Source organism: Hemicordylus capensis, chromosome 6 (assembly GCF_027244095.1).
Source record: "Hemicordylus capensis ecotype Gifberg chromosome 6, rHemCap1.1.pri, whole genome shotgun sequence".
In the NCBI taxonomy this organism is placed as follows: Eukaryota; Metazoa; Chordata; class Lepidosauria; order Squamata; family Cordylidae; genus Hemicordylus; species Hemicordylus capensis.
The window spans coordinates 71273725-71300989 of NC_069662.1; the positions used below are offsets into that span (position 1 = coordinate 71273725).

Sequence of the window (27265 nt, forward strand, 5' to 3'; positions counted from 1 at the left end):
TGGTGCACCTTCATATATTTATTTATTTAGCATATTTTTCTTCTGCCCACAACCTGCGACCCTGGGCAGTTTACAGTTAAAAACATGTAAACATTAAATCAATTAAACAATTAAAACCATTTAAACATTAAAAAATCAATAGACAACATCTGGTAGTTGCACTCTTTACCGAGAGTAAAGCCTCATTAGCACATCACTTCTGCAAGCCATACATTCTGCTAGGCATAGACTACATTATTGGAGATATAAAAGTCCAAGCACGGAGCCAGGTTGCCATTCTCCATTTAGAAAGGCCCTAAATGATGATGTTCTCTCTTTTGAGAAGAACATTTGAGTAACTTCCAGGGACTGTGGTAGACACCCCACTGTGGTAAGTTCTAGTGAGCCTGGAAGAAGTGTGATCCCTAGCTTAAGATACACACTCACTGAGTAAATCCGGAAATTAATTTTCTCTCAGCTTCAGAAAAGAGTCATGTGTCTGGAGCCAGAGCCTCTGACAGCTTACTGCCCACACCACCATTTTGTAGGTGGCCTCTCTGGAAGCCCTGTCTGTTGTCCAGTGCTCTTGGGTGCTGCTAATGTAGCTGGCTGGAAAGAGGTCCTACAGCTTAGAACTCAGCAATATAAAGGGGCACAAGGGTCAAGTGGTGCTTCAGCTTACCCTCTTAATCCTCAGAATCTGCCCTGGCTCTTCAGCCAAGAACAGGGCTGCTCAACTTTGGCCCTCCTGCAGATATTGGCCTACAACTCTGATAATCTCTGGCTATTGGTCACCACGGTTGGAGATTATGGGAACTGTAGTCCAAAAACAGCTAGGGGGCCAAAGTTGAACAGGTCTGGCCTAGAAACAACTCATTTCCACAACTAGAACTGCTGGACCATCCTTCTGACCTACCAGCCTGCCTTCACACTACAGACTGTTCACTCTGTTCTTACCCAATTGCCTGCTTTCAGCTTGCAAGCCCTGACAGTCTCCCATGCATAAACATTGAGTACAATACTCTGTTATGGAAATGGATAAGCTATGGCCACAAAGTACATTTTCTGCACTGATAGTGCTATTCAAATTAATAACCAGCACTTGTGTTCTTTTAGGTGATCAAGCAAAGATTACCCTGTGATGGCTCCTGTAAGCTTCCGAACTTCCCTACTCACCTGAGTCTTGAAAAGCAGCCATTTGGTTACATCTTGGAAAGAGACTCTTATTTCAAAGCTGTCACTATCCACTTAGCTGAGTATTTATTAATGCTGAGTGGAAGATTAAAAATTCCCTATACACATTCTTTTTTTCACGCAATGCATAGTTAACTTAAAGAATTAGCTGCCACTGGATGCGGTGATGGCCACTAGCTTGGATGGCTTTAAAAGGGGCTTAGACAGAGTCATGGAGGACAGGTCTATCTGGAGGTATCTGGTGGGCCACTGTGTGGAACAGGATGCTGGATTAGATGGGCCTTGAGCCTGATCCAGCAAGGCTGTTCTTATGTTCTTACATATGGCAAAGGGAAACTAAATAGTTGCAACTGAATGGAAACTAAATGTTTGCAATCTCATGCAAACAGAGATGACAGACTGTTTAAGCTTTGGAGGCAAGATCCCTCTGAGCTCAACTACCCAAAGGCTTGCCCACCCTCACTTTTGACAGGCTTAAGTCTTTGAGTCAAAGGAGAGGGACCTTCGTTCAGAAGCATCACACTGCAAGCCAAGTACTGAGCCGACAGTCCCTGTTCTGATATATTCAGTTGCCCATATACAGTATGTGCAACATGTTATGAAAAAATATGTATCAAGTTTTATGACCAGAACAGTCTATTCTTTGAAGACCTATTCAGAAAAGTCTGGTTTTGCTTGTTTAACTAAGATGCAAAGGAGCAGGAATGGGAGGCACTTGGCTTCTTCCTGTCTCTTTTACATCATTGAATTTGAAATGTTTGCCATCAGGCTATCTATCTATATATTTAATTCTCTTGGGACATGCGTGCCCAGGATTTGGCGGCGGAACTCTCGCAACACGCGAGGGTTCCGAAGTGAGGACTGAGGAGGAGAGGGGGAAGAAAGTGCTGGCAGTGGCCGGCCAGCCGGCGGGCGGAGGGGAGGGGGGGGAGAAAAGTGGAGGTGGGCAATGGGTGGGGGGAGAGAAATGCGGTGGCGGGAGGGCGGAGGGGGGGAGAAAAGCCACGACAGCGGCAGGTGGGCGGGAGGGAGAAAAAAATGGAGGTGGTGGGGCCCTTCTTGGCCGCCCACCATGGCTCTGTGTGTGGGGAGGAAATGGAGGGGAGGAGGGTTGGAGAGCGCAGCTGAAGGGAAGGGGGAGAGAAGGGGCAGCAGGAAGAGGGAGGGGAAAACAGCCGGCCCTAAAGCGCCGCACAGATGCTCTGTGCGGGGTAGGCTAGTCTTATGAAATGGCCTTGCCTAGAAAAAAGCTGCCCTCTCACAGAAGATAGTAAAAGTGGGACTGGATCAGCATCCACTTGTGTTGATTGAAGTCTCAGAGCTCCTGCTCTGTGAGAGAGAATGTCTAGGATTCTAAAAGAGGCCTTGAGAAGGAGAGCAAGATTTACCATATGTCAGGCTACCATACCGTGACTCCAGATATGACTGGTCCTCTCCCTTCAATTAGTTTGTGCATTTCTTGCACTGCTTCCTCGTTGCTCTTATCTTTAAACCGTTTCTTAGAGAGTTCCTGAAGTGCTTCCTTAAACTGATCATATGTAATTGTCCTGGATTTCCCCCTGGAACATTAAAAAAAAGGCAGAAATTACAAAACTGTCTGTATGCAACATTTATAGGACAGGGAATACCTGGCATAGCAGTGCCAGGAATGCCTATGAAAAAGATCTTAGGACTGAACATGTGTCAACTGCAAAAAAAGCTAATATGATTTTAGGCTGCATTAACAGAAGCAGAATTTCTAAGTGAGAAGAAGGATTAGCTCCACTTTATTCTGCATTAGTTGGACCTCATCTGGAGTATTGTGTCCAGCTCTAGGTGCTATATCTAGAGAAGGTTGTAGACAAGCTTGAATGGGTTCAGAGGAGAGTAACAAAGCTTGTCAGCAGTTTGTAAAACAAGCCCCACGAGGAAAGGTTGTCAGAACTGGAAAAGAAAAAGAACAGAGGGGAACACAATAGCACCCCTCAAATTCCTGAAGGGCTCACAAACAGGAGGGGCTCTCTGCTGCCCCAGAGAATTAGACAGTACTGACTATGCACATGTATAGGGATAGGAAATACATGCCAAGCACATGGTTACAATCTCAAGATCCATCACAAGCTACAGGAGGGTAGATATGGGTTGAACATTAGAAGAAGCTTCTCAGTGGAAGAGCAGTCTGACAATGGAACCAACTACCAGAGGGCACAGGCTCACACGCACTGAAGACATTCGTGCAGAACCTGGATAGCTCTCCGTTTAATGTTTCTAGCCCTAGATTCCCTGCATCAAATAGGGGGCTGGACTAGATAGCCTACAAACCCCCTGCCAAATCGGTGATTTAAAGCATAAGGAAGAATGAACTATAAAACTTTCAATGGAAGTTGAACAATGAACTATGACAATAGACAATGAACTATGAAACAATTTCATTGGGTAGACAATGAACTATGAAACTTTCAATGTTATATAAAAATATGAAACCATCTACACAAACAATACACACGTTGATTTCTTTACTTTCCATAGTGTGACTCTTTGAGTATTTTATAATAAATGGGTGTGGGTGTAAGGCCTCCCCTTGATCTTCTCAGGGAAAAGTCATAGCTAGCGTTGCTTTATACTCCAGAAGCTAACTCAAAGAGTTTTTAAAAGAATTTGGTACCAGTCCTACCAAAATTAGTCATAAGGAAGTCCTATTGAAAGCAATGAGATTTGAATTGGTTGGAGCCAACTTGTTCCATTGACTTCCTGAGTTGCGTCAGGTTCTTGATGTATAATAGTCATCCCAGTGGAACATCTTAGCATTTTGATTTGAAATTTTCTTTACAAAGTTTCTACTTATATTAAGCTTTTGAATGTTATGTAAATATTTCAGGTGCTTTTTGGTTAATTCTTCTGTCTTCATTACATCAAAGAATATTGGTCCTGATCTAGCTAAGTTAAACTGTTAGTTTGAGTACAACCAATGGAATAAATTATTCGTAACTAGCTTAAGCCTCATAATATTCAAACTTACTCATGGCTAACTAACTGGATTGGGACCAATGGCTTTGTAAGAATGTGAAAAAGCAAAATGGCTACCCTAAAAGGGGAGAGGGTTCCCAGGGTGTAATTTTGGGAGACTTTTGATATGCACGAAAACATATCCTCCTGAGCAATCCATTGACAAAATGTACTGCAACCATATATTGGAGACAACACCCAGTATTAACCATTAGACTTAAGGGAACACAGCAAAAAAGGGAAAGGTGTGATTTGTATGTTCTTAATAAGAGAACATATGCCATAAGAGAGATTTATTAATATTAGAAAGATTTATTAATGATTAGAAACACATAGCCATTTCTTAGCTAATAGGAAAGAAATACTAGTGGCTTATGCTCTCACATTAAGAAAATGCAAACCACACCTTTCCCATTTTGCTGTGTTCCCTTAAAATACAATGTATGTTCATGGATTCTTGTTGCATCACCATGTGCAAAAGCCACAAGTAAATAAACATATGGTGGGGGGGGGAAATACATGGCTGTATTGTCCTTCCTGATATGAACATCCTACCCTTCCTCACTTCCCTTTGCCTCAAGGAATTGCAGTCAGAGACTTGGACTGGCCACAAAAAGTTAATTATTTCACTGGAATTCTGCCATGGGACTAATCGGGTCTCAATCCTATTCTTGTAAAAATGCCAAGAGATCTGCAAGGGGCAGGTAGGTCATGACCTTGATCCAGGAGCAATGACTCCAGCAGGGAGGAGTCATGTTTTAATTCTATGCCACAAATCCATACACTTCCAACATTTCACAGATGAAAAGGATACAATAAAATACAATACAATGCAAAAGAATAAAAGTATATAACTTCTATATACTAGTAACATCCTAGTTCTCACACCATGGATTACTAACAGGTTTATCAGAGTCCCTTAGTCCACTTCAACAAATCCCAAACTTTCAGAGACTTAGGGGAAAAGATCTATCCCCTTATTGCAAAAGACCATGATCTAGACTGCATCCAGTAAGGAGCACTAGGCTGAACAGCTCTGTTGTCAAGCTGTCCAAAGTAGCTGCTCCCTTCATTGTATATTATGTTGTCATGATTGCACACAGTCTAGCTTTAGCCAATTGGAGAGAAGAGAAGAGACAGAAATAACAGCTGCATTTAACAATGCTGGACAACACAACAATCATAGCATTCATATCAGCATTGCCCCCAGGTCCCTTCCTCTTGCTGGCCTGCAATAACCCAATAAGGAATTATCTTCAGGAAATTTCAACAATTGAGGTAGGTTCTTTTTTTAATGGCTACAGTGTTTGGGCTAAGACTACCCCCTAGGTGGAAGAAGGGTGTATGTGTGGAAATGGAGGAGCAGAGGCAGTGCAGCGGACAAATTCTGTCTCACAGGCAGAACCCAAGTCTTATTCATTCTTTCACACCTCCTTCTTTACAATGGGCAGAATTCAGCCAAAGTAAAGCTATTGCCTTGAATGGAAGAGAACACATGCTTAACAATTCCACAGACACCAAAGAGACTAAACATGGCAATTTTAGCTGGCTTGTCCCAATACAACTGAACTTATCAGCAAGGCAGTAAATATATGCCCCCCAACCCCCCGGACAGTACATCACTTCTTTTTCCTTGCTGTGAGGTAGAGTAGGCTGAGAGAGAAGTGACTGGGCCAGAGTCACCCAGTGAGTTTCATGGCTGAAAGAGGATCTGAACCTGGGCCTCCCTGGTTTTAGTCCAACATTACACCACGCTGGCTCTCACATACAGTATTCCATATCGTTTTTACCTGTTGAATTTAGGATGAAGGCAGATGAAACATTTAAAGGGAAGCCACAGTGCCATTCTTTGCCTGGGATGCAAACCCAGTTTCTATCTGGTTTAACAGTTTGTATGTGAGACGTACATATAAGCAAACTGAATACAGCCATTGGTCTTGCCCCTCAGCCCTATGATTCAGGTTGGATTCTTGCTCTTTAATGCTTCCTTTTATTTTATTTTTAAATGAAAACCTGAAACATTTGAACACACTTAGAACTGTTCTGTGGTGCCACAAAAATGCCTTTGCCTCATCCTCACCATCCACAGTCACCCTTCCGAACCTGCAGAACAATGTTTTCTCTCCAGAGCTTAACCCTGGAGCAGAAAGTATATTTGGAAACACCCTCAATCAGATTTAATCCAAACTGGCTCCACAGATAACAAATATTAGATCTTTACTATCTGGTCATGGACCCATAATAAACTATGAAATATTAGATCTGTCTTCACTCTTACTAGGAAGATTCCATGTAGCAAAGCCCCTACCCTAGATATCCATAAACTGCTTTCCATGCTGCAGCCCATTCAACTCTCATAAAGCACGTGCAACTGGAAGGTCAACTGAGGACAGGCAAAGGCTGCATATTCTGTTCTAGCTGAAATTCCTGAAACTAAAGAACGAGGCGGGATTTGCTTGCGGCTCACATTTATCCATCAATAAATGCTACTACATTGAAACACTAACATAAGCTAGCTAGCCAATGCCCACCTGACCTAATTAACAGTTTCAAACCAAAATCCTAACGGATGTTGAGAACTGCTTGAGCTCCACTCATAGTGACCCTGTGGATATAACCCTGCTGATATCCAAGGCCAAGCTGTCCAGAAGAACGTTACAGGACCCCTCAAGGAGGAGAGCTGGTCTTGTGGCAGCAAATATGAATTGTCCCCTTTGCTAAGCAGGACCTGCCCTGGTTGCATTTGAATGGGAGACTACATATGTGAGCACTGTAAGGTATTCCAGTATTCTCAGGGGACGGGGCCGCACTGGGAAGAGCACCTGCATGCTTGCATTCAGAGGCTCCCAAGTTCCCACCCTGCCATCTCCAAGATAGGGCTGAGAGAGACTCCTGCCTGTAACCCTGGAGAAGCCGCTGCCAGTCTGTGTAGACAATACTGAGCTAGATGGACCAATGGTCTGACTCGGTATATAGCAGCTTCCCATGTTCCTCAGGATGGGGGTAGGATAGACGATGAGAAAGGAAACTATCTTATTTATTTATGAAAGCTGCTTTGAGCACTTTTGTGGAAAAGCGGTATATACAAATATACACATTTTTGTAGCTGTAGAAAGAGGGAAGAGTACACCACTGACGGATGGAGTGAGTGGCTGTTGCTTCTCCTCTTTCTTAGGGGTTGGGAGCAGTGGTCCTGCCGGGACTTTGGCACTGCCCAACAATGCCGGCCCTTAATGCCAGCCCTGCTGCTCAGAGGACAGAAACCTTGGTTGGCAAAAATAACCGTGTGTGTGTGCGTGCGTGCACACGCCTGCTATTCATAACTCAAAACAGGTTCTCTTTAGGCTACAAAATAAGCTCTCTGTGTAAACTATAATTTATGAAAGCAACAGAGAAATAAATTTTCTCTCCATACAATTTGTACAAATGAGAGCCAGAGGAGCCCTATTCAGGTGTTATGTTGTACATTCATACAGGTGTCTGTTCATATGTACTTGTTTTTGTGTAAAGGACTGTACATTTGTAGCTTAAAAGAGAAACTATTTTGAGGTTCATTTTTAAAAATGCACATGGTAAGAGCTGCAGGGCACAGATAGGAAGTGTACTACTACATGTGAATAACTGTGCAGAGAAGCTGAATGAGTTATTTGCATTTCCTTTCATGTTAGAGGATACGGAGCATCTACTCAAGCCTGAACTGAGCTTCTCAGGGACAGAGGCTGAAGAATTGAGTCAAACAGAGGTGACGAGAGATGATGTTCTAAACTGTTTTGAAAAGTTAAAAATTAACAAATCACCAAGGCCAAAGAGCATCTGCCCAAGAGTTCTTAAATAACTCAAATGTGACATTACTGATATCCTAGCAAAAATATGTAACTTGTCCCTACAATCTATACCAGAGGACTGGAAAGTAGCCAATGCAATGCCGATTTTCAAGGATCCAGGGGGATCCAGGAAATTACAGGCTAGTTAGCTTTATGTCTGGGCCTGGTAAATTAATGGAAAAGCATACTTAAGGATAAAATTGTTATACAATGTTATAGAAGAACAGGCTTTGCTGAAGGAGAATCAGCATGGCTTCTGCAATGGTAAGTCTTGCCTTACCAACTTTTTGGAGTTCTTTGAGAATGTCAACGAGCATGTGGATAAAGGTGATCCAGTTGACATTGTATACGTGGACTCTCAAAAGTCTTTTCACAAAGTTCCTCATCAACATCTCTTGAGTAAACTTAGCAGTCATGGGAGAAGGAGACAGGTTCAGTTATGGATTGGTAACTGGTTAAAGGACAGGAAACGGGGTAGGAATCAATGGACAATACTGAGCTAGATAGACCAATGGCCTGATTCCATTTTCACGGTGGAGGGAAGTAAGAAGTGGGGTTCCCCAGGGATCTGTACTAGAACCAGTGCTTTTCAATTTGGTCTTGTGGTAGCAAGCATGACTTGTCCCCTTAGCTAAGCAAGGTCTGCCCTGGTTGCATATGAATAGGAAACTAGAAGTGTAAGAGATTCCCCTCAGGGGATGGAGCCGCTCTGGGAAGAGCAGAAGGTTTCAAGTTCCCTCCCTGGCTTCTCCAAGATAGGGCTGAGAGAAATTCCTGCCTGCAACCTTGGAGAAGCCGCTGCCAGTCTGTGAAGACATTACTGAGCTAGATAGACCACTGGCCTGACTCAGTATATGGCAGCTTCCTATGTTCCTAAGTTGAGATAAGCAGCAGGGTGGCCAAATTTTCAGATGACACTAAACTATTTAGAGTAGGGAAATCCAAAACAGATTGTGAGGAGCTCCAAAAAGATGTCTCCAAACTATGTGAGTGGGTGTCAAAATGGCAAATGTAAGCAAGTATATAATGAGGCAACCCCCTCTAACTTCACATATACGCAGATGGGGTCTCAGCTGTTAGTGACTGAACAAATGAGGGATCTTGAGTTTGTGGTGGGCAGCTCATTGGAAGTGTGAACTAAAAGTGCGGCATCTGTGAAAAAAGGCAAATTCCACCCTAGGGAAGAAAACTGAAAATAAAACTACGAATATTATAATGCCCTTATACAAATTCATGGTGTGACTTTAGGAAGGCTTTTTGGGTGGAGATTGCCTTGGTTGGCCTGTTGGAGATCTCCAATTAGGAACTGACAGGGGGAGTGTGACTGTTTCTGCTCATGAATCTCTAAGTAGCTCTCAATACCATCGACCACGGTATCCTTCTGGACTGCCTGAAGAGGCTGGGAATGGGAGACACTGCTTTGCAGTGCTTCTGCTCCTACCACTCAGGTAGATTCCAGATGGTGTCACTTGGAGACTACTGCTCTTCAAAATGAGCACTATTGGTCGAGTCCCACAGAGCTCCATTTTGTCTCCTATGCTTTTTAACAACTACATGAAACTGCTGGGAGATATCATCAGGAGATTTTGTGCAGAATGTCATCACTATGTCGATGACACCCAAATCTATTCCGCCATATCAGCTTCCTCAAGAAATGGTTTAACCTTCCTAAATGCCTACCTGGAGTCAGTAATGGGCTGGATGAGAGACAACAAATGGAAGCTGCATCCAAACAAGATGGGAGGTGCTTATTGTGGGAAGTCAGAACTTAGGAAATTGTTAAGATTTGCCTGTTTTGGGTGGGGTTACACTCCCCCTGAAGGAAAAGGTTTCATAGTCAATGATTTCACAGTAGCAGGAAATGTGATTTATCAACCACTGAAGCATTAGCTTCACAGAAAGACTTCACTGCAGTTCTCAAGGCCAACTGTTTCACAGCCTAGAAAGGCACTGATGCTCTTTTCACGATCAGTGAGAAGAGCTTCGAATGGGTCTGTGGGGAGAGTGGGTCAACTTACTCCTCCCTGCAGACAATCACCAATCTGTCCCTGGGTGGCTCTGTTACGGAGCCCGTTGGGGCAGCAGGGATCAGGGGCCGCCTGGTCCATAGAAGTTCGAGAATGCCCTGAGCAAGTGTGCAGGGCATTCTAGGGAGGCCCCCCCCCCATGTCAGGAGGCTTATTGTAGCCTCCTGGTTGGGGGTCTCCTCGTGAGTCGCAGAGACTCGTGATAAAAAAACCAGGAGTTAGTGGAGCGCTCTTTTAGCCCAGTTTTCCTCCACCATGTAAATAGCCTCATTGACTTCTATTTATTGATCAAAACTGCCACTCTCAGATATTTTCTGGCCTAGCAGGGGCAAGGTCAGGTACAGATGCCCAAGATGCATTAATACTTGCATTTGGTGCCAGGTATTCTGGTCTGGTTGGCACCAAGAAAAATACAGAAAACCTCTTGTTATGTAATGCACCAGCTCTGTTGCCCAAGATTAATCTGTCTGGACAACAGAGAAGACATTTGTCTACCTATTTTGTTTCCCTGCAAACTTCTAGCTCATTGTGCAGCACAAACACCATTACGACATAGCATTTAGGCTTCATAAAGTCACCCATGCTTTTTCAGTTGTAGCCAGGCCCTCAGTTAAAATTAATGGAAGTTCAAAAACACCATTGCCTTTAGAAAGCAGTATTTTTATATCCCAGTTTTTAGTAAATGTCTGGTAGCCAAGACACACATTTTCTGAATTAAAATTGGAAAGAAGCTTTACCCTTACATTCTAAACTGCCTTACTTTTAGAACTGAAGAAGAAGAAGAAACCACCTGCTGTCATTGTTCTGAACATGCCTGGGCGCTTTCCAGATTACATCCTGCAATGGGGTCACAACAAATCTCAAGTATGCTTCCACACTTCCTGCGTTGTGACATCGCAGTCCCTACACTGACAGCAGGGTGCCGTTCAGATTTCCAATACCTTGTTTCGAATCTAATCACTGCAATATAATGCTATGACGTTGTATATCCGGCATAAAGAAGTTGCTGTTTTTTCGGGTTGTTAGTTTTTGCGAGACTGCTCCCCCTGCTGGGTGCTTTGCTATTTACACTTTGAATGTGATTTGCCTGAACGGAAGAATTTGCTGCTGTTGAGCGGCTAATCTGGAAAGCGCCCTGCTGACTAGAAGCCCAGAGTAGTGACTCATACAGGGACACAATAGGTAGTGCAGATAATTCTGCTGCACAATGGGCTGAACTGGAAATACACACATACAGATCCTAGCAGCTGCTGCCATAATCATGACTGAGGTGGTCTTATTCTCACCAACAACCTCTGTATGATTTGGGGCACTTGTAAAGAGGCAAAGAAAAGCTCACAGTTCTTAAACACCTGATCATCCTTGTGGAGCAGAACAAGGGCAACTTTACATGAGATTTATTTCCTACCCAAAGCCACTTCTACTTAGCAAATATGCAAGAATCCATTGTGTAATTCATCATGTCTGAGGAATACACACATCTGGTGTTGCAGAATGTGAGCTGTCTGCGTAGTTTCAGAAAAAACACCAGAGAAAGGCTTAAGATAGCTTTGCTTGTGAAACAATCAAAAGAGGCACTTAGTATAGTTCTATTAGTATAGAACTTGCAGACACACACAGGAACAGGAACAAGAAGGAGAATAGAAACTCCTAGCTAGCCTAACCAGTACTGAGGAAGCTACAGTGCCCCCTCTGGCTTCACAGCAGATTACATACAAGCTCTACACAGTAAGTTAGGCTGCAGCTGTTGCATATTCCAGCAATTAGCAGTTGGCTCCCTCATAAGGTGGAACAGTGATGTCTTGAACAGCATGCAGGATTGAGACAATTTCCTCAATTTCCTAAATTGAAGCGACTTCTGTGAAGCAAAATCTACTACCTAACAACGAGGATGAATCTATACTACCAGCGTAAACAGTATAGTCTCTCCCTACAGGGAATCTGGGAACTATAGTCCTGTTTAAAAAGTAAATATATTTAACCAGGAATTTTCCACACCCACACCAAATGACAAGAAAGGCACAGTGTGAGACAGACAGCTTTTCTTTGAGTCTGAAGAAAACACTTAAAACAGTCTGAAGAAGCAGTTTTATATAGACTCACACAAGCCAAGCTAAAGAAACCTAGTTTTCTTCTTCTCTGAAGCCCTAATGAGACGTTATCTAAAAGCCTAAAACGGGGCTGGAAATCCCAGCACCGTCATTCACCCCAATTGCTGTGATGCTCATAGATATGCCAGCGTTTCCATGATGAGGAAGCTCATTCTTCAGATGAATACCAGCCTATCTGTGAGAACTGTGGAGATGGGAGTGAATGGCAGGGCAGGGCAGGACTTCTAGTCTGCTGCTGTGCTATGAGTGCAAAACCTGGCCTGGATTGCCTTAATACACTTCACTAACTTGACGACTACAACAGAACATGAACTGGACTTCTAAACACTATGCATGGCAGTTGCATATACATTTGAAGAGAAGATACACCCTGAGGGTGTGAAGTGGAGTGCTTGTATCACCTCGCTAAGAGAACAGATTATCTCAGATAACATCTCCCATACAAGCCTCCCTTTAGACCAGGCCTGCTCAACTTGGGCCCTCCTGCAGATGTTGGCCTACAATTCCCATAATTCCTGGCTATTGGCTGCTGTGGCTGAGAATTATGGGAGTTGTAGTCCAAAAACAGCTGGGGGGCCTAAGTTGAGCAGGCCTGCTTTAGACCAAGATTGTCTAGTAAGGCCCTGCTTCATTTCCCTTCATTGACGGATGTCAGATGATTGGGGATCATGAACAATGGGCCTTTTCAGCTGTGGCACCACCCTCTCTTCCTTTGGAACTCCCTTCTCCAAGGGCTCCTTCTTTGATGATGTTTCAGTAGCAAGTTAAAACTTTTATTCTGCCAAGCTCTTGATGGAAGATAAGAGACAACTGCTTTAGTCTTTCATGTTGCTGAATTGGTTTAGGTCAGGCACTGCTTCTAGAATTTTGTTTTAAGGACTTACTTTATACACTGTAGATTATAATGACTGTTGCTTACTGTAAGTCACTTTGAGAACCCATGTGGCCATAAATCAAAACAGACTTTTAAGAAATAAAACTAGAATCTAAAAATCCAGACACTGCCATCTGTAGCTGAATCGTACTGCCTTTCTCAATTGTCTTCAGCTGTCAATCCTGACAACAAGAAACTCCTGGCCTTGGGGAGAACGGTTAGGCCCATTTGGCAGGCAATAAAGGAAGCCAGTTGTACCACATAATTGTGCCCCCAGCTTTATAGGTATGGAAGCTGCTATAAAAACATCTGCCAGACTAACATCTGGCAGATGTTTTCCCTTTTCCACCCATCCCAAACACTCTAGAGCAAGAGCTCTAGAACAACTGTTTTTGAGTTCCACAAAACAACACCTGATTAACCTGTGCGGTGTTAGTGTAAAGAGAATTGAAAAACAACTGTATATATCTTTCATTATGCTAGATTTAGAGCTGGAGCTCACAGTAGCCATGGCTTCAGTGTTAAATGAAGTCAGTCTGTATGAACAAGCAATCTGAAGCTTTTTTAGGTATGGAGAAACAAGTATTTTTACTTTGTATAAAGCTTATATTAGTTGTGTATATGTTAAGTTCTGGTTTATATATAAAGGCCTGGGAAGTATAGAGTGGTCAGTAAATTGTTAACGGAATATGAGGTGCACAGTAGTGATGTGCACAAAACCAGTTTGCTCCGTTTGGTTCAAATTCGAACTGGGTTCGAACCAGAAGGGGGTGGTTCGGTTTTGGTTTTGCTCAACCGCCCCGGTTTGAATTTGAACTGGTTTGAACCTCCAAAAGTGGGTGGGGTGGTAGCTGGCACTCATGGGTACCTACCACCCAAACCCCAAAGCAATCGGACACTCGTACTTTTTAAATGAGTTTTTGAAATTTATTTCTATTTTTTTCTCATAGGGTATAATGGCACTTGAACCAGCCCATTATTCCCTATTCTGGAGCACCCATGGGTGCCAACAACCACCCAAACTCCAAAGCAATCGTACACCCCTACAATTGTTTATGAATATTTGAAATATTTTTTATTATTTTTCTCATAGGGTATAATGGGACCCGAACCAGCCCATTACCCCCTATTGTGGAGCACCTAAGGGCAGAAAAGTGGGGTGGGTGGTAGGCACCCAGTGGAGGCACCCACAAAACCCAAAGGCAATCGGACACTCCTCCGATTATTGGTGAATTTTTAAAGTATTTTTGAATTCCTCATGGGGAATAATGAGGATTGCAGCAAATGTATAGCTTCACGTCGGGGGGAAAGGGGTGTCCTAGAGTGGAGTGTGGTGGGTGGTAGTTCCCACGGTGGGCAAGGAAGCTATCCGAATTATTTGTTTCTGAGGTGTTCTGAGTGAAGATTCTTTGGTAGCATATAAGATTTTCAATTACAAACCATGAATCCACTCTCATTTGCTAACCTTAAAGACACATAAACTTCAAAAATCACTTAAAAGTCAGACCTTCGTCCAATTCCTTTCAAATAATTCGAACCAGTTCAAATCAAACCACCCCCAGTTTGGTTTGAATTCGAACCTGCAGCTCGAACCTGATGGCTGGTTTGGTTCGAATTTGAACCATTGAACCACCCTGGTTTGAATTCGAACCGGTTCACACATCCCTAGTGCACAGTCAAGGCTTTTTAGTAGAGCAGCCCCTGCACTGCCTAGGAAACCCTGTATGGAATCTTGGGAGAAGGAGATGAGAATTTGTCATGAGAGAAGTTAGTTTTGGTGTCTGACTCTCAAGAGGAGAAGTTGGTACAAGACGGCACCCTCCTCTTTGAGGAAAGAAGAACTGGTTTAGAGTTAGGCTCTTGTTACAAAGAGGAACAGCCACCTAATGGCGCAGCTCGGAAGTAACTTGCCTTGGGAGCAAGAGGTTGCTGGTTCAATTCCCCACTGGTATGTTTCCCAGACTATGGGAAATAGGTGTTTCCCATAGCAGCAATATAGGAAGATGCTGAAAGGCATCATCTCACACTGCGCAGGAGATGGCAATGGTAAACCCCTCCTGTATTCTACTATAGACAACCACAGGGCTCTGTGGTCGCCAAGAGTCGACACTGACTTGACGGCACAACTTTATCCTTGCTCTACAGAGAAGAACAGGTTTAGTCTAGCTCAATAAGGAGTGGCACAGCTAGTTATCTCTCGGTTGAATCATAAACAAAATAAGTCAGTTAAGAATGGAAGACCTTTAAGCTCACATACACAAGTAGGAAGTGGTATCTTCACCTTAGCACTTCAAGGAGAAGTGTAGTAAAAAGGAATTTGGTCTCTTAAATTTAAAGTAAAGAAAGAACTTAAAACTAGCAAAGAGGAACAAAGAGAGCAACATCGCTGTTAAAGCCATCATCCTGAAACATCAAGTGAAAAATAATCCAGTAATATGCAAGTGCATTATCTATAAGAAATACTTAAGGAATACTGTAATCAGCCACTGTCGAGTTGTCAAATACCAGCTTTAAAGTTATTTCTGTAACCAAGTTAAGCATAAATACTCTGAAACTTTGAATCACACTTGTAAATAAAAACATTAGTATTGTTATTTTTTTACATAGAGGGTGGTTAAGTCTATACCATCTATACCAACGCACTTGGGCCTCATCATTAGTGAGGGGGGCGGGTACCCGGATGGCAGCAGCTGGGGCTGCCTCCCCGAGCCCGGCGGCCATTGGCATCCTCCACCCCAGCCCAGCCCAGCCTCGCCTGCCCTGACTGGCAGCGTGGCTCGGGTCAGCTTGCCAGTCGGAGATGGCCGGGTTATTGCTCTGCGACCCGGAATAGAGAAGACCAACCTTTGCATTACTTTTAATATCAACGTTTAATGTTGGTGGTGTTTCTAAGCGTCTTAATGTATGTGTATTGCTCCAAAGATACTGTAAACTGCCTTGGGATTGTTTTAATTAAGGGTGGTATCCAAATCGGACAGTAATACTAACATTTTAAATTGTTCATTTTTATTGTAAGTTTTTTAACTTTTGTAAACCGCCTTGGGATTGTTTTTAATGAAAGGCAGTATATAAATTTAAAATAAAATAAAATAAAGTTGTCAAAAACAACATCTGGTGAACCTGTGTGGTGGCAATGTAAACAGAAGTGCAAAACAGCCTTATATATCTTATGCTATATTGGGGGGAAAGGCTTAAAGAAGGGCATTGGAGTCACAGAGGATCCAAGTAACAACACAGTAGGCAATTCACTTCTACATGACCAAGAGGACCAGAAAAGTTGAACTTTATAAATACGACGTTTTTGATGCTGGCATCAATAAAGAGTAAATGAATTGTGATTAATTGGTTCCTGATTTGTGGCAACCCATGTTTTGCCATTACATCCAAACCACCCAACTATACTTTGCACTTGCTATGGTTTGAAGCTGGCTTGCAATCCAGGCTTAGAGAGCAAATGCACACCACAGTTTGCCAATTCAGATATAATGGCAAATTATGGTTTGCCACAAACCAGGAAGTAATTAAGCAGAGCAAATTAGGAGAGAAGTGAGGATAGAACTGAACAGAACATGCACCCTTGTGATCCATTCTTCACATTATATGTGAACTAATCCTCCTATCATGAAATAATTAAATCAAAAGCCTCCTTCCAGTCTTATTTAGATGATTTACAGAGATCACATTCTAGATACAATTTTAGACTTGAAAAATGCCAGCATGAAAGACTTAGGAGTGCAGCCTACAACCACTCAAATCAACAGGAATTTTTGTCTATGATTTTCAATGTGATCAGGATTGCAATGCAAGCCCAAAATGAACAAAAAGTCTTGGAAAACCTAAACTAGCTCATCCAAGTATCATCAAGCTCTGGTAGACACTAATTGTGGAAAATATGTGTTGTTCTTAAGTTCTTTCCACAGTAAATGGGGAAAAATGCAAAGCTCTGTTTGTTCAAAGAAACTCCGATAAACTAAAAGTTTATTTCTCTCTCCCCCTCTACTCCACTTCTGGAGATGCTTTCCTTTATACTTAATCCACATGGAACATTCTTTTAACTTCCAAAAAGAACTGAAAAATAAACCATGGAATGCCTTCAAAGGAGAAAGGAAAATGGGGTTCACAGATACAATTAGCAATGTGATCTATATTAAACAGCTCTCCAGGACAATATTTTTCATTTCAGTGGGACGTTTACTCACCCAACTGAGTGTGACCATCAACTGAGGAGACATCACGTGATGAACTTGCATGTATGAAACCAGAGAGAACTCAAGGCACTTTAGTGCTGGGGGTGGGGTGGGGCAGAAAACCCCACGGGCCGTCTCCATAGTGGTTAAAAAAACCTATTAAATAATTTTTGCCCTTTCATAGTTCCTCAAAATCTGCCACTAGAGGGCTGTCTAGAGCTAGGTCTGAATAAATCAATCCTTAGTGGCATGAAAGTCACAATTCTGTGCCTCTGAGGCCTGATAACATGTGTGTTCATCACAAATGTATCACCAGCTGATGACTTGGCACTCATCTGAATGTGTGAATTGCCACTTTTGAAAACTATATTGTATTTGGGTTGCTACTCAAAGAGAACAGTACCTTTTTGCTTCTTAGTAGTGAGATTTGTTTGGTCCCAGTTGTCTCAACTGCTTTCTTTGCCTGCACAGCTCATGACAAATGACACTGAAAGAATGTACTCCTTCTGCATTAGAGGAAATCCCTGTCTCAAATGACAGCCAAGAAACAACACCTGCATATTGTCTGCCAATCAAGCTGAACAGTCCAATTCTGAACCCACAAGTGAGGCAAGCAAAAGTTCACATGAAGGGAGGCATTCTCATAGCTCCACTCATGCTTAGTCAACTTAGTCCGGTTGGGAAGTCACCATTCTTATAAAAGAAAAGTAGAAGGAACTGCGATAGTAGTTTGTCTCACTCTCAGAAGTGGGTTTTTAATTTTTCTTTTTAAGGGAACGCTGCTGACACACCACCAGCATGCTCAGCATGAAGAATACGGCAAGGAATCTATCTGGAATATTAGCCTCAACCAAGAAAGGCCAATTTAGAATTACCAAGCAAAGCACGCCAACTACCCAGGAATGCATTGTCACCCCAAGCAACAGGGAGCTGTGATATAAACAGACCACAGAAACATCCCAAAAAGTAAACAAAAAAGGAGAAAATACTTAGAACTAAAAACCATTAACAGCAGCTGCTTCCAATACTTTCTGCTGCTTTATTAACTTATGTATTTTACACATACATGAGAATGAAAGATGGCATTAGCCAGTGGCTCCAAACCATTCCCAATGCAGTGGCTGTCAGATTCTACAAACCAGCCGAGCACCAGCTTCTGGCACCGCACACTGCTGCTCATGTCTTAGGCAACTGAACTTGCCTTTGCAGACCTTGCAGTTGAGATGGGACTGGCGCTACAACAAAAATGCTTTCAACAAATGAGGTATAAATAGTATATCTAAGGTAAAGGTAAAGTGTGCTGTCAAGTCGATTTCGACTCCTGGCACCCTCAGAGCCCGGTGGTTGTCTTTGGTAGAATACAGGAGAGGTTTACCATTGCCTCCTCCCATGCAGTATGAGATGATGGCCTTTCAGCACCTTCCTATATCGCTGCTGCCCAATATAGCACCAGCGGGGATTCAAACTGGCAACCTTCTGCTTTTTAGTCAAGACGCAAGTTTTGGGCAGTATAGAAATGTGTTTTTAAAATAAATAAGTTTTCCCGTTGCGCCACTTAAGTATATCTAGATGAACCTTATTTTTCTCTCCACTTGTGACAATCTGTTGTTGGAGTTATATAGTCTTGAATGCACTGGCAGAAAAGCAGTACTGTGTGTAAATTAGTGACCAAACAAACAAACAAAGCTAGATAGGTTTCCTCATATCTGTGCTTTAAATAGCTGTGTGAAAGGAAAGATGGTTGGCAAGAGTGAAATATGGATAATCCTATTGGATTTCTCACTATGTAGCTTTTGAAGTCCCATAACTAACCTTCAAAGTTGTCATCACTGCCAAAGCTCAAACTCTTATGCTCACTGAACAAGAAGCTGAAAGATGGTGAGTTTAGCAGTGTTCCATGGCGTTCTCTTAAAACTGAATTCTTTCCCTGCAGAATTCAAATGGCTATTGAAGTCATAGACTGCAACTTCGTCAAATTGTTTATCCTTTTATAGATGTTTTCCATAACAAATCAAAGAAGACAGATTAAGGGACCAGTTTATCAGCCTTTACTCAGAAGAGTAAAGCGCCTTCTACTAGCCATTACTTCAGGTTGCAGGTGATAGGAGCTGCAAATCTGAACATCCCCTAGCTTCCTGCACATAGAAAACGAGGGAGAATGGCAGGGTGAAAGGTTCAGCCCTGACTATTATTTTTCTGTATGCCGGAAGTGGGTTTTGTTTGGGTGGTAGTGATGGAGGTATTCTATAACCCTTCCCCTCACAGCCAGAAGTGGTACAGTCCAGGAAAAGGTTTACCACTTCATTCTGCTAGCTGTCATAATTTTAAGGGCCCAGTTTATATCAAATTAGTACATGAACAAATTTGATTGCAATTTGCAAATGTTATTGTCTGGGATCAAAAGAGTAAAAAGCTAAACTTGTTCCCATGGGGAAAAATATTTAGAACACATAGCTTCAAAAAGGAAACTGACACAGATTCAGTCCCCTCTCCCGCCCACTTAGACCCATCAGAAGCCACACTGTTAGTGTGAAGAAAATGAGAAATCATTTGCTGAATGAACATAAAAAGGAGTGGAGTGGGGGTGCAGAGAAGGGAGGCTGACATCAGACGTAGTCCATTTGCTGCTTTTAAGGCATCACATCTGTTTATCAATAAACATCTGCCAAAATGCACCTACTCCTATTTCATGCTTATAAATGTTAGATTACACTAGCACAGTTGGTATAGAGGGTATTTTTTCAAAGTGCAAGCACGTTCTCAAGAAATAACCAAGATATAAAAAGGAAAACCACTTTTCAAAATGCTAATTTTTCAAAAAGGTCCATTGTTGGTTCAAGACTCTTACAACTAAAAAATAAGTCCTTTTAATCATAATAACCATTGTTACTGCTCAACAACATGACTGCCATGCTTTTCAGCATGGAGCCTGGGCTCAAGTCATCCCCTTATTTCAGTCTTGCATAATGCCAAGAACTTTCTCTCAAGTCAACAAGTTCAAGTTCAGGTTCTCAGTTTATTTGTGGTCTTCTTGTTTCTCATGTTGCTCCATTTGTTTTTGCCTTGAACTCGCTCACCTTGACTTCTTTTGCTTGATGTTGTGACAATACAGTATTACCCCTCTTGATCCTCCCCTCTTTGGGACTTTTCTTCTATCTTAAAGCTTTTGCTGCTTCTTTCTTACAAAGTTCCTCATGACCATGCCCCACCTTTCTTTTCTTCATTGCTTTCTCTAGATTCTTCTCATCCTCTTTGTTCTGCTAATACTAACATATTTGTTTTGTTTTCCTCTCTCATATTTATCTTTTCCCCTTTTCTTTTTCATCCTTTTTCCTACTTGTCTCAATTATTTTAGTTAGCCCACCAATGACGCAAACTGTCCCATCTTGCTCCCTGTACCCTCCTGCATCTGCCTAACCTAGGATGTATGAGGGGGTAGTTCTCTTTTAGGAGAATGCCTTCAGCATTTTTGAAATCATGAAGATGATCAACCAATCATGCTGGAAACACAGATATACTGTGGTTTACCTGTTTCACAGGGCAGAAATGGCACATTAAACAGCTTAAAAGCAGGTTGAGTTATCTTAGCCTGCTTTGTAATGTGCATGAATTTTACCCATGTTGTAATGTCACAATACTGTGTATTTCCACAGCCTTGCCAGACAATGATGTGGAATGGGGGTGGGGACATGCACAGCTTCTTGACTTGACACAACCAAGTAATGGTTTTGCTACACATCACGAGCAGAGACACTTTGACACAAAGATGCCATTTTCATTTCATGATTCCACACATTTTGGGGGAGAAGAGGACAACTCAACAGAGGGCAGCTGTTTTTAGCAGCAACACTGTGTCTCCTATAACACACCCAGTATCCGTAGGAAATTCTTCTAGTTGGCTAGCATTTGTACTGATGGTAACAAAGCAGGTTAAGAAAGCTGTCTATTAAACTCAAAACTCAAGTGCAAAATACCCGGAGCTACAAGACAAATAATGTATCTTAAACAGGCAAATGTTTAAGGGGTATATTTTTGACTAAGGTATGGATCGTATGTTTCACTACTGCTTTGTGGTTTAAAAGTTTATCTTGTAGGAATCTATTTATGTAAAGCTTATGGATTTTGTGTTATGTTTTGAATGAATTGCTTTATTCATTCATTGCTTTAAATGAAGTGCTTTTACTGTCAGATCTTTTTAAATATTGGTTCAATCATGTTATCTTGACACTACTACTACTAAAACAAATATTTATATACCACTTTCCAACAAAAATCCCCAAAGATTTTTTACATAGAGAAATACAAATAAATAAAGATGGCTCCCTGTCCCCAAAGGGCTCACCAATCTAAAAAGAAACATAAGATAGAAACTAGCAACAGCCACGGGAGGGATGCTGTGCTGAGGTTGGACAGAACCAGTTGCTCAGTAAAGAACATCACCACTTTAAAAAGGTGCCTCTTTGCTCAGTTACAGTAATAATATTATTTGTTTTGTAGCTTTAGGCTTCCTTTTGGAAGAAAAACAGGATACAAACCTTAACAGGAATGTATCAGTGAATTGTGGGCTACATCTAGCTTGGTACATATAGCAGAAGAGCCGGAACGCCTCTACTAACCACTTTCCCATTGCTTACTATAGCCCTATTGGACACTTGTGTGCGCCAGCAGAGATGCTTCCACAGCAGTTGCCAGTTACAGACGCTGGCTGACATTCAGACTAACCCTGTGGAAATGTGCTGCACATGGAAATGTGCTCCTCTGCTGCACAACAGAGCAGATGTGATTTTTGCCCCTTTCCCCCTCCTTCTGCAGCACATGGTGCCTCCTGAAAGTCTGTTACTGAGGATGGCAGGACCCACGTAGAGTCTTTTCAGGAGGCACCAAAGGGGAGAGGAAACTTGGCAAAAATAGCTTCTCTTTGTTGCATATGGGCAGTGTTTTTCCATGCACACACACACTAGTCCAAATGTCAGCCATTTTTACTAGCTCACTTTCAACCATACCTATGCTAGCTATTTGCCACCAATGGCAGCCCCCCCAAGACTGTCAAAGCCCCCACTAAGGTCGGGGATTCCCTGGAGCAGGATCTCAGTATGGTGCAAATGGTTGCGTCTGAAAAGATAAATCAAAACATACACACACCACTCCTTAGATCCCAGTGAAAGTGAAAGTGTTCAAAGAACTTCATCTATATTCTTCCTCAGCAATCGTTACTGAGCCCTGTAAGTAATGTTCAGTAATATTCGCCGGTGATTAAGAGTTGGGTGCAAGAGAACCTGGCCTAAGGCTGCCCAATGAGCTCATGGAAGAGGCAATATTGTAAACTGACTCCAGAGTTTATACTTTTAACAGAACCTCACTACCTACTACCCACAGGCAAGTAGCAATTTACAGGCCTGCTCCATGGTGCAGAGAGAAAGAGGGAGTATGCTTCTGTGATACTGTATTCCTGATTCCTTCCCTTCAGCCCTTCCAATGCCATACCCTGTCCCCTCACATTTCTGTGTTGCACTCTTTTGCACAATACACCACAGCACATGCCATCAAAGTGTCCTGAAATTAGGGCTGGGCTATTTCCAGACACCAGCTCACCATGATGCCTAGAAATTCAAGCATGGCATCTGAGCCAGACAATGGACAGATGTAACCAGGGGGAGGTTGCCTCAGCCAGATAGACTGAAACCTGGAGGAGGATGGAGCAACCTGACCCTGTCTTGCTTGCTCACTCCTGTTCCTAGTCAGGTTGGCCCATCACCCACCTGAATCAGAAAGGTGTTGACAGGAGAAGGATGGGGATAGCAAGGTGGGGAACCACCCTCACCCGGAGCAGAGGGTATTGCTGAGGCAACCAATAAGTCCAGACTCCCTTTTGGACAAAGGGCATTTCTGAGGGTGAGCGGTGAGTTCAACTCCCCCATGTATTATTATAATTATAAACACATTTATATATTATTTATTTATTTATTAGATTTCTATACTGCCCTTCCAAAAATTGCTCAGGGCAGTTTACACAGAGAAATAACAAATAAATAAGATAGATCCCTGTCCCCAAAGGGCTCACAATCTAAAAAGAAACATAAGGTAGACACCAGCAACAGTCACTGGAGGTACTGTGCTGGGACTGGATAGGGCCAGTTACTCTCCCCCTGCTAAATAAAGAGAATCAGCACGTTAAAAGGTGCCTCTTTGACAAGTTAGCAGGGGTTATTTATATACCGCCCAAAATGCAAGTTTCTGTAGAAAAGCAAGTGTAGCAGAAGACATTGTTGGGACCAGCAGTGAGTCCATCCCTGCCCCTGAACAGAGGTTAGTCTGGCTCTTAAATGTTTTGACTAGTTCCTAGAGCAAAAAGAAAAGAAAATTCACCAAGACCTGTCTGAAATGATCTTGCAGACCCAGTGGAGAGGTGCCAACTACAATTTCCATCACAACCACTGTCCTGTGACCTCTTGTGTTTATTGAAAGTATAGACAAACAGCTAAGCATTTCTTTAAACAAGATAGTTTCCCACTATTGTTAAGCATAGAGCAAGTCAGTGACTGAACAAGTTTTAGAGCAGCACAATAAGCTACTGTTCTTTTACTAGACCACCCATTTGTTTCATGCCTGAATTTTATGAATCTTAACCATTAAAGATTCATAATAAATAAGAGAAAAAGAAAAAGGCTGCCTTTCATTGCAAAACACAATTCACTTACTGGTTTCCATAATTTGATAAACTCATAATCTTTGCAGCTGCAAAGTATTAGAATTGAGAACAGCTGGGTGGTACCACAAATCACTGCAATGTATATCCCTTCACTCTCATCCTAACAATCTACTCAGTACAAGCTGGTAACCTCCATAAGTGGTACTGGCATTTGTGCAAAGAGCATATTGCCCTCTGGAGCAGGGGCATCTCAAGCTTGGCTGCAAAGATCTGTACATAATTTAGAGCTGCTATGGAAGCATGCACCCCACTTTTTGTGCAAAATGGGTTCTGTATGTGTTCTGTATGTAGCAGAGCAGCTCCCTCACTGTGTTCTCTCCAGGAACAAGTTTAGAGAGGACCAGAACTGCATAGTTGCAGCAGACGCCAGCTGTGCACATCACAGACTTTCTGGAACTATGACACCATGAACAAACCTCCTCTACAAGAAGCAGTTTTTCCAGCTTTTAAAAAATTCGTTATGCTTTTTAAAAAAGGGGGTGAATTAATATACATTTAATTAGATACGTGTATATGCAGTGCTTTATAATTTTTTTATTTTGTAAAGGCAGACAGCTGGGCTGAAACTTGGGGAAGACACAAGACAGATGGCCCCACTAATGCTTGAAGACAGTTTTCAGACACAGTGGAAGTCAGCTTTTAAAGAAAAGCTCACCTCTTGTGGCTTTTCCCCTGAAGTATTGCAATTCATGAGCAAGCAAAAAAGGCTGTTAAAGAATATTGGACATGGAATGGCAACAGGAGTTAACCAAGCCCCAAAATGACTTAAACTATGGAGACATGCTTTTAGGACCAAGCCAGCTGATTACTGTCAAGTCCTAATAGTTCCCAAATATCACAGAGCATTTGCGTTGGGCTGCTTTGATGTGTTGCCCTCGGCAGTGCTATATATAGTGGGACTCCCTACTCTGAATATGCCCCTGTAGTACACAAAGGCCATAGAGGATGTGGGTCATGTTTTATTATACAGGTGAAACTCGAAAAATTAGAATATCGTGCAAAAGTTCATTAATTTCAGTAATGTCAATTAAAAGGTGAAACTGATATATGAGATAGACGCATTACATGCAAAGCGAGATAAGTCAAGCCTTAATTTGTTATAATTGTGATGATCATGGCGTACAGCTCATGAGAACCCCAAATCCACAATCCCAGAAAATTAGAATATTACATGAAACCAATAAAAAAGGCTTGTAAATAGAACAATATCGGACCTCTGAAAAGTATAAGCATGCACATGTATTCAGTACTTGGTTTGGGCCCCTTTTGCAGCAATTACTGCCTCAATGCGGTGTGGCATGGATGCTATCAGCCTGTGGCACTGCTGAGGTGTTATGGAAGACCAGGATGCTTCAATAGCGGCCTTCGGCAATTCTGCATTGTTTGGTCTCATGTCACTCATCCTTCTATTGGCAATGCCCCATAGATTCTCTATGGGGTTCAGGTCAGGCGAGTTTGCTGGCCAATCAAGCACAGTAATCCATTGGTCACTGAACCAGGTTTTGGTACTTTTGGCAGTGTGGGCAGGTGCCAAGTCCTGCTGGAAAATGAAGTCAGCATCCCCATACAGCTCGTCTGCGGAAGGAAGCATGAAGTGCTCCAAAATCTCCTGATAGACGGCTGTGTTGACCCTGGACTTAATGAAGCACAGTGGACCAACACCAGCAGATGACATGGCTCCCCAAATCAACACAGACTGTGGAAACTTCACACTGGACTTCAAGCATCTTGCATTGTGTGCCTCTCCATTCTTCCTCCAGACTCTGGATCCTTGGTTTCCAAATGAGATGCAAAAGTTGCTCTCATCAGAAAAGAGGACTTTGGACCACTGAGCAACAGACCAGTTCTTTTTTTCTTGAGCCCAGGTAAGACGCTTCTGACGTTGTTTGTTGTTCAGGAGCGGCTTGACAAGAGGAATACGACATTTGAAGCCCATGTCCAGGATCCGTCTGTGTGTGGTGGCTCTTGATGCACTAATTCCAGCCTCAGTCCACTCCTTGTGAAAGTCCCCAACACTTTTGAATGGCCTTTTCCTGACAATCCTCTCCAGGCTGCGGTCATCCCTGCTGCTTGTGCACCTTTTTCTTCCACACTTTCCCCTTCCACATACCTTTCTATTAATGTGCTTTGATACAGCACTTTGGGAACATCCAACTTCTTTTGCAATTACCTTTTGAGGCTTTCCCTCCTTATGGAGGGTGTCAATGATGGTTTTCTGCACAACTGTCAAGTCAGCAGTCTTTCCCATGATTATGATTCCTAATGAACCAGACTGAGAGACCATTTAAAGGCTCAGGAACCCTTTGCAGGTGTTATGGATTGATTAGCTGATTGGAGTGGGACACCTGGAGCCTAGACTGTTGAACCTTTTCACAATATTCTAATTTTCTGGGATTGTGGATTTGGGGTTCTCATGAGCTGTACGCCATGATCATCACAATTATAACAAATTAAGGCTTGACTTATCTCGCTTTGCATGTAATGCGTCTATCTCATATATCAGTTTCACCTTTTAATTTGCATTACTGAAATTAATGAACTTTTGCACGATATTCTAATTTTTTGAGTTTCACCTGTACTGTAACTTTTACAGGGATTCGCGTGAATCATTAATTTTATCCTTGATTAAGGATCTACCAGGCAGAGGAAATGAAGTACACGTTTTATTTCTTTTATCAAATCATCAAGCCCATGTTACCCATAACATGGCTAAATTTTGTTTAATAGCAATGAATATATGAAAACAACTAATGACCACTGTAGTGGAATAATGTATCATGCCACTGTATATTCATAAAGCTGTGCTGTTGTTATAATGTATGTGTATGACATTGTGTTTTTTCTTCATGTTTCTGTACTGGTTAAAGACCGCAATAAAGTCTGTCTGTCTGTCTCAAACCAGATGACTGAAAACAGTGATTGAATCTGTGTTTTTAATTGTGTTTTAAATTTCTTGCTTTTAAATTTTTAATTTTTTTTGTTTTTAATTAATGTTTTACATTTTAATCTTGTTGTAAACCGCCCAGAGACATAAGTTTTGGGCGGTGTAAAAATATGATAAATAAATAAATAAATAAATAAATCACTGGTAAGTGCATCTGTCAAATGCACTGCAAAGACAGGGGAAAGCTGGGCTTACCTTACCTCATAGGATTAAAAGAAAAACAACAGCAAGTCTCAGTTCTAAGGTATGCTTTGTATTCACCCTTGGTATTATCTGAATGTCAAATTTGAGCCTTGATTATCCATACTATTCACATTAACAACTGCATCCAACTATCTGCTGTACCCAGGTGAGAGCCAGCTGGGAAGACATCATCTCCTGACTCCCAGACTCAAGAGTTCCTTTCCAATGAGCAAAAACTGATGGAAAGT

General features: G+C 42.2%; 1 protein-coding gene across 9 annotated transcripts in view; it reads right to left on the reverse strand.

Annotated features, from left to right (window-relative positions):
- TPPP (tubulin polymerization promoting protein) overlaps positions 1-27265 on the reverse strand; it is an 84802-nt gene that overhangs the window by 14946 nt on the left and 42591 nt on the right. For all 9 annotated transcript variants that reach the window (XM_053260993.1, XM_053260989.1, XM_053260992.1 and 6 more), the window contains one exon: positions 2582-2732. In XM_053260993.1, the coding sequence (XP_053116968.1) occupies positions 2582-2732 (151 nt within the window). The remainder of the gene's footprint in view (positions 1-2581; positions 2733-27265) is intronic.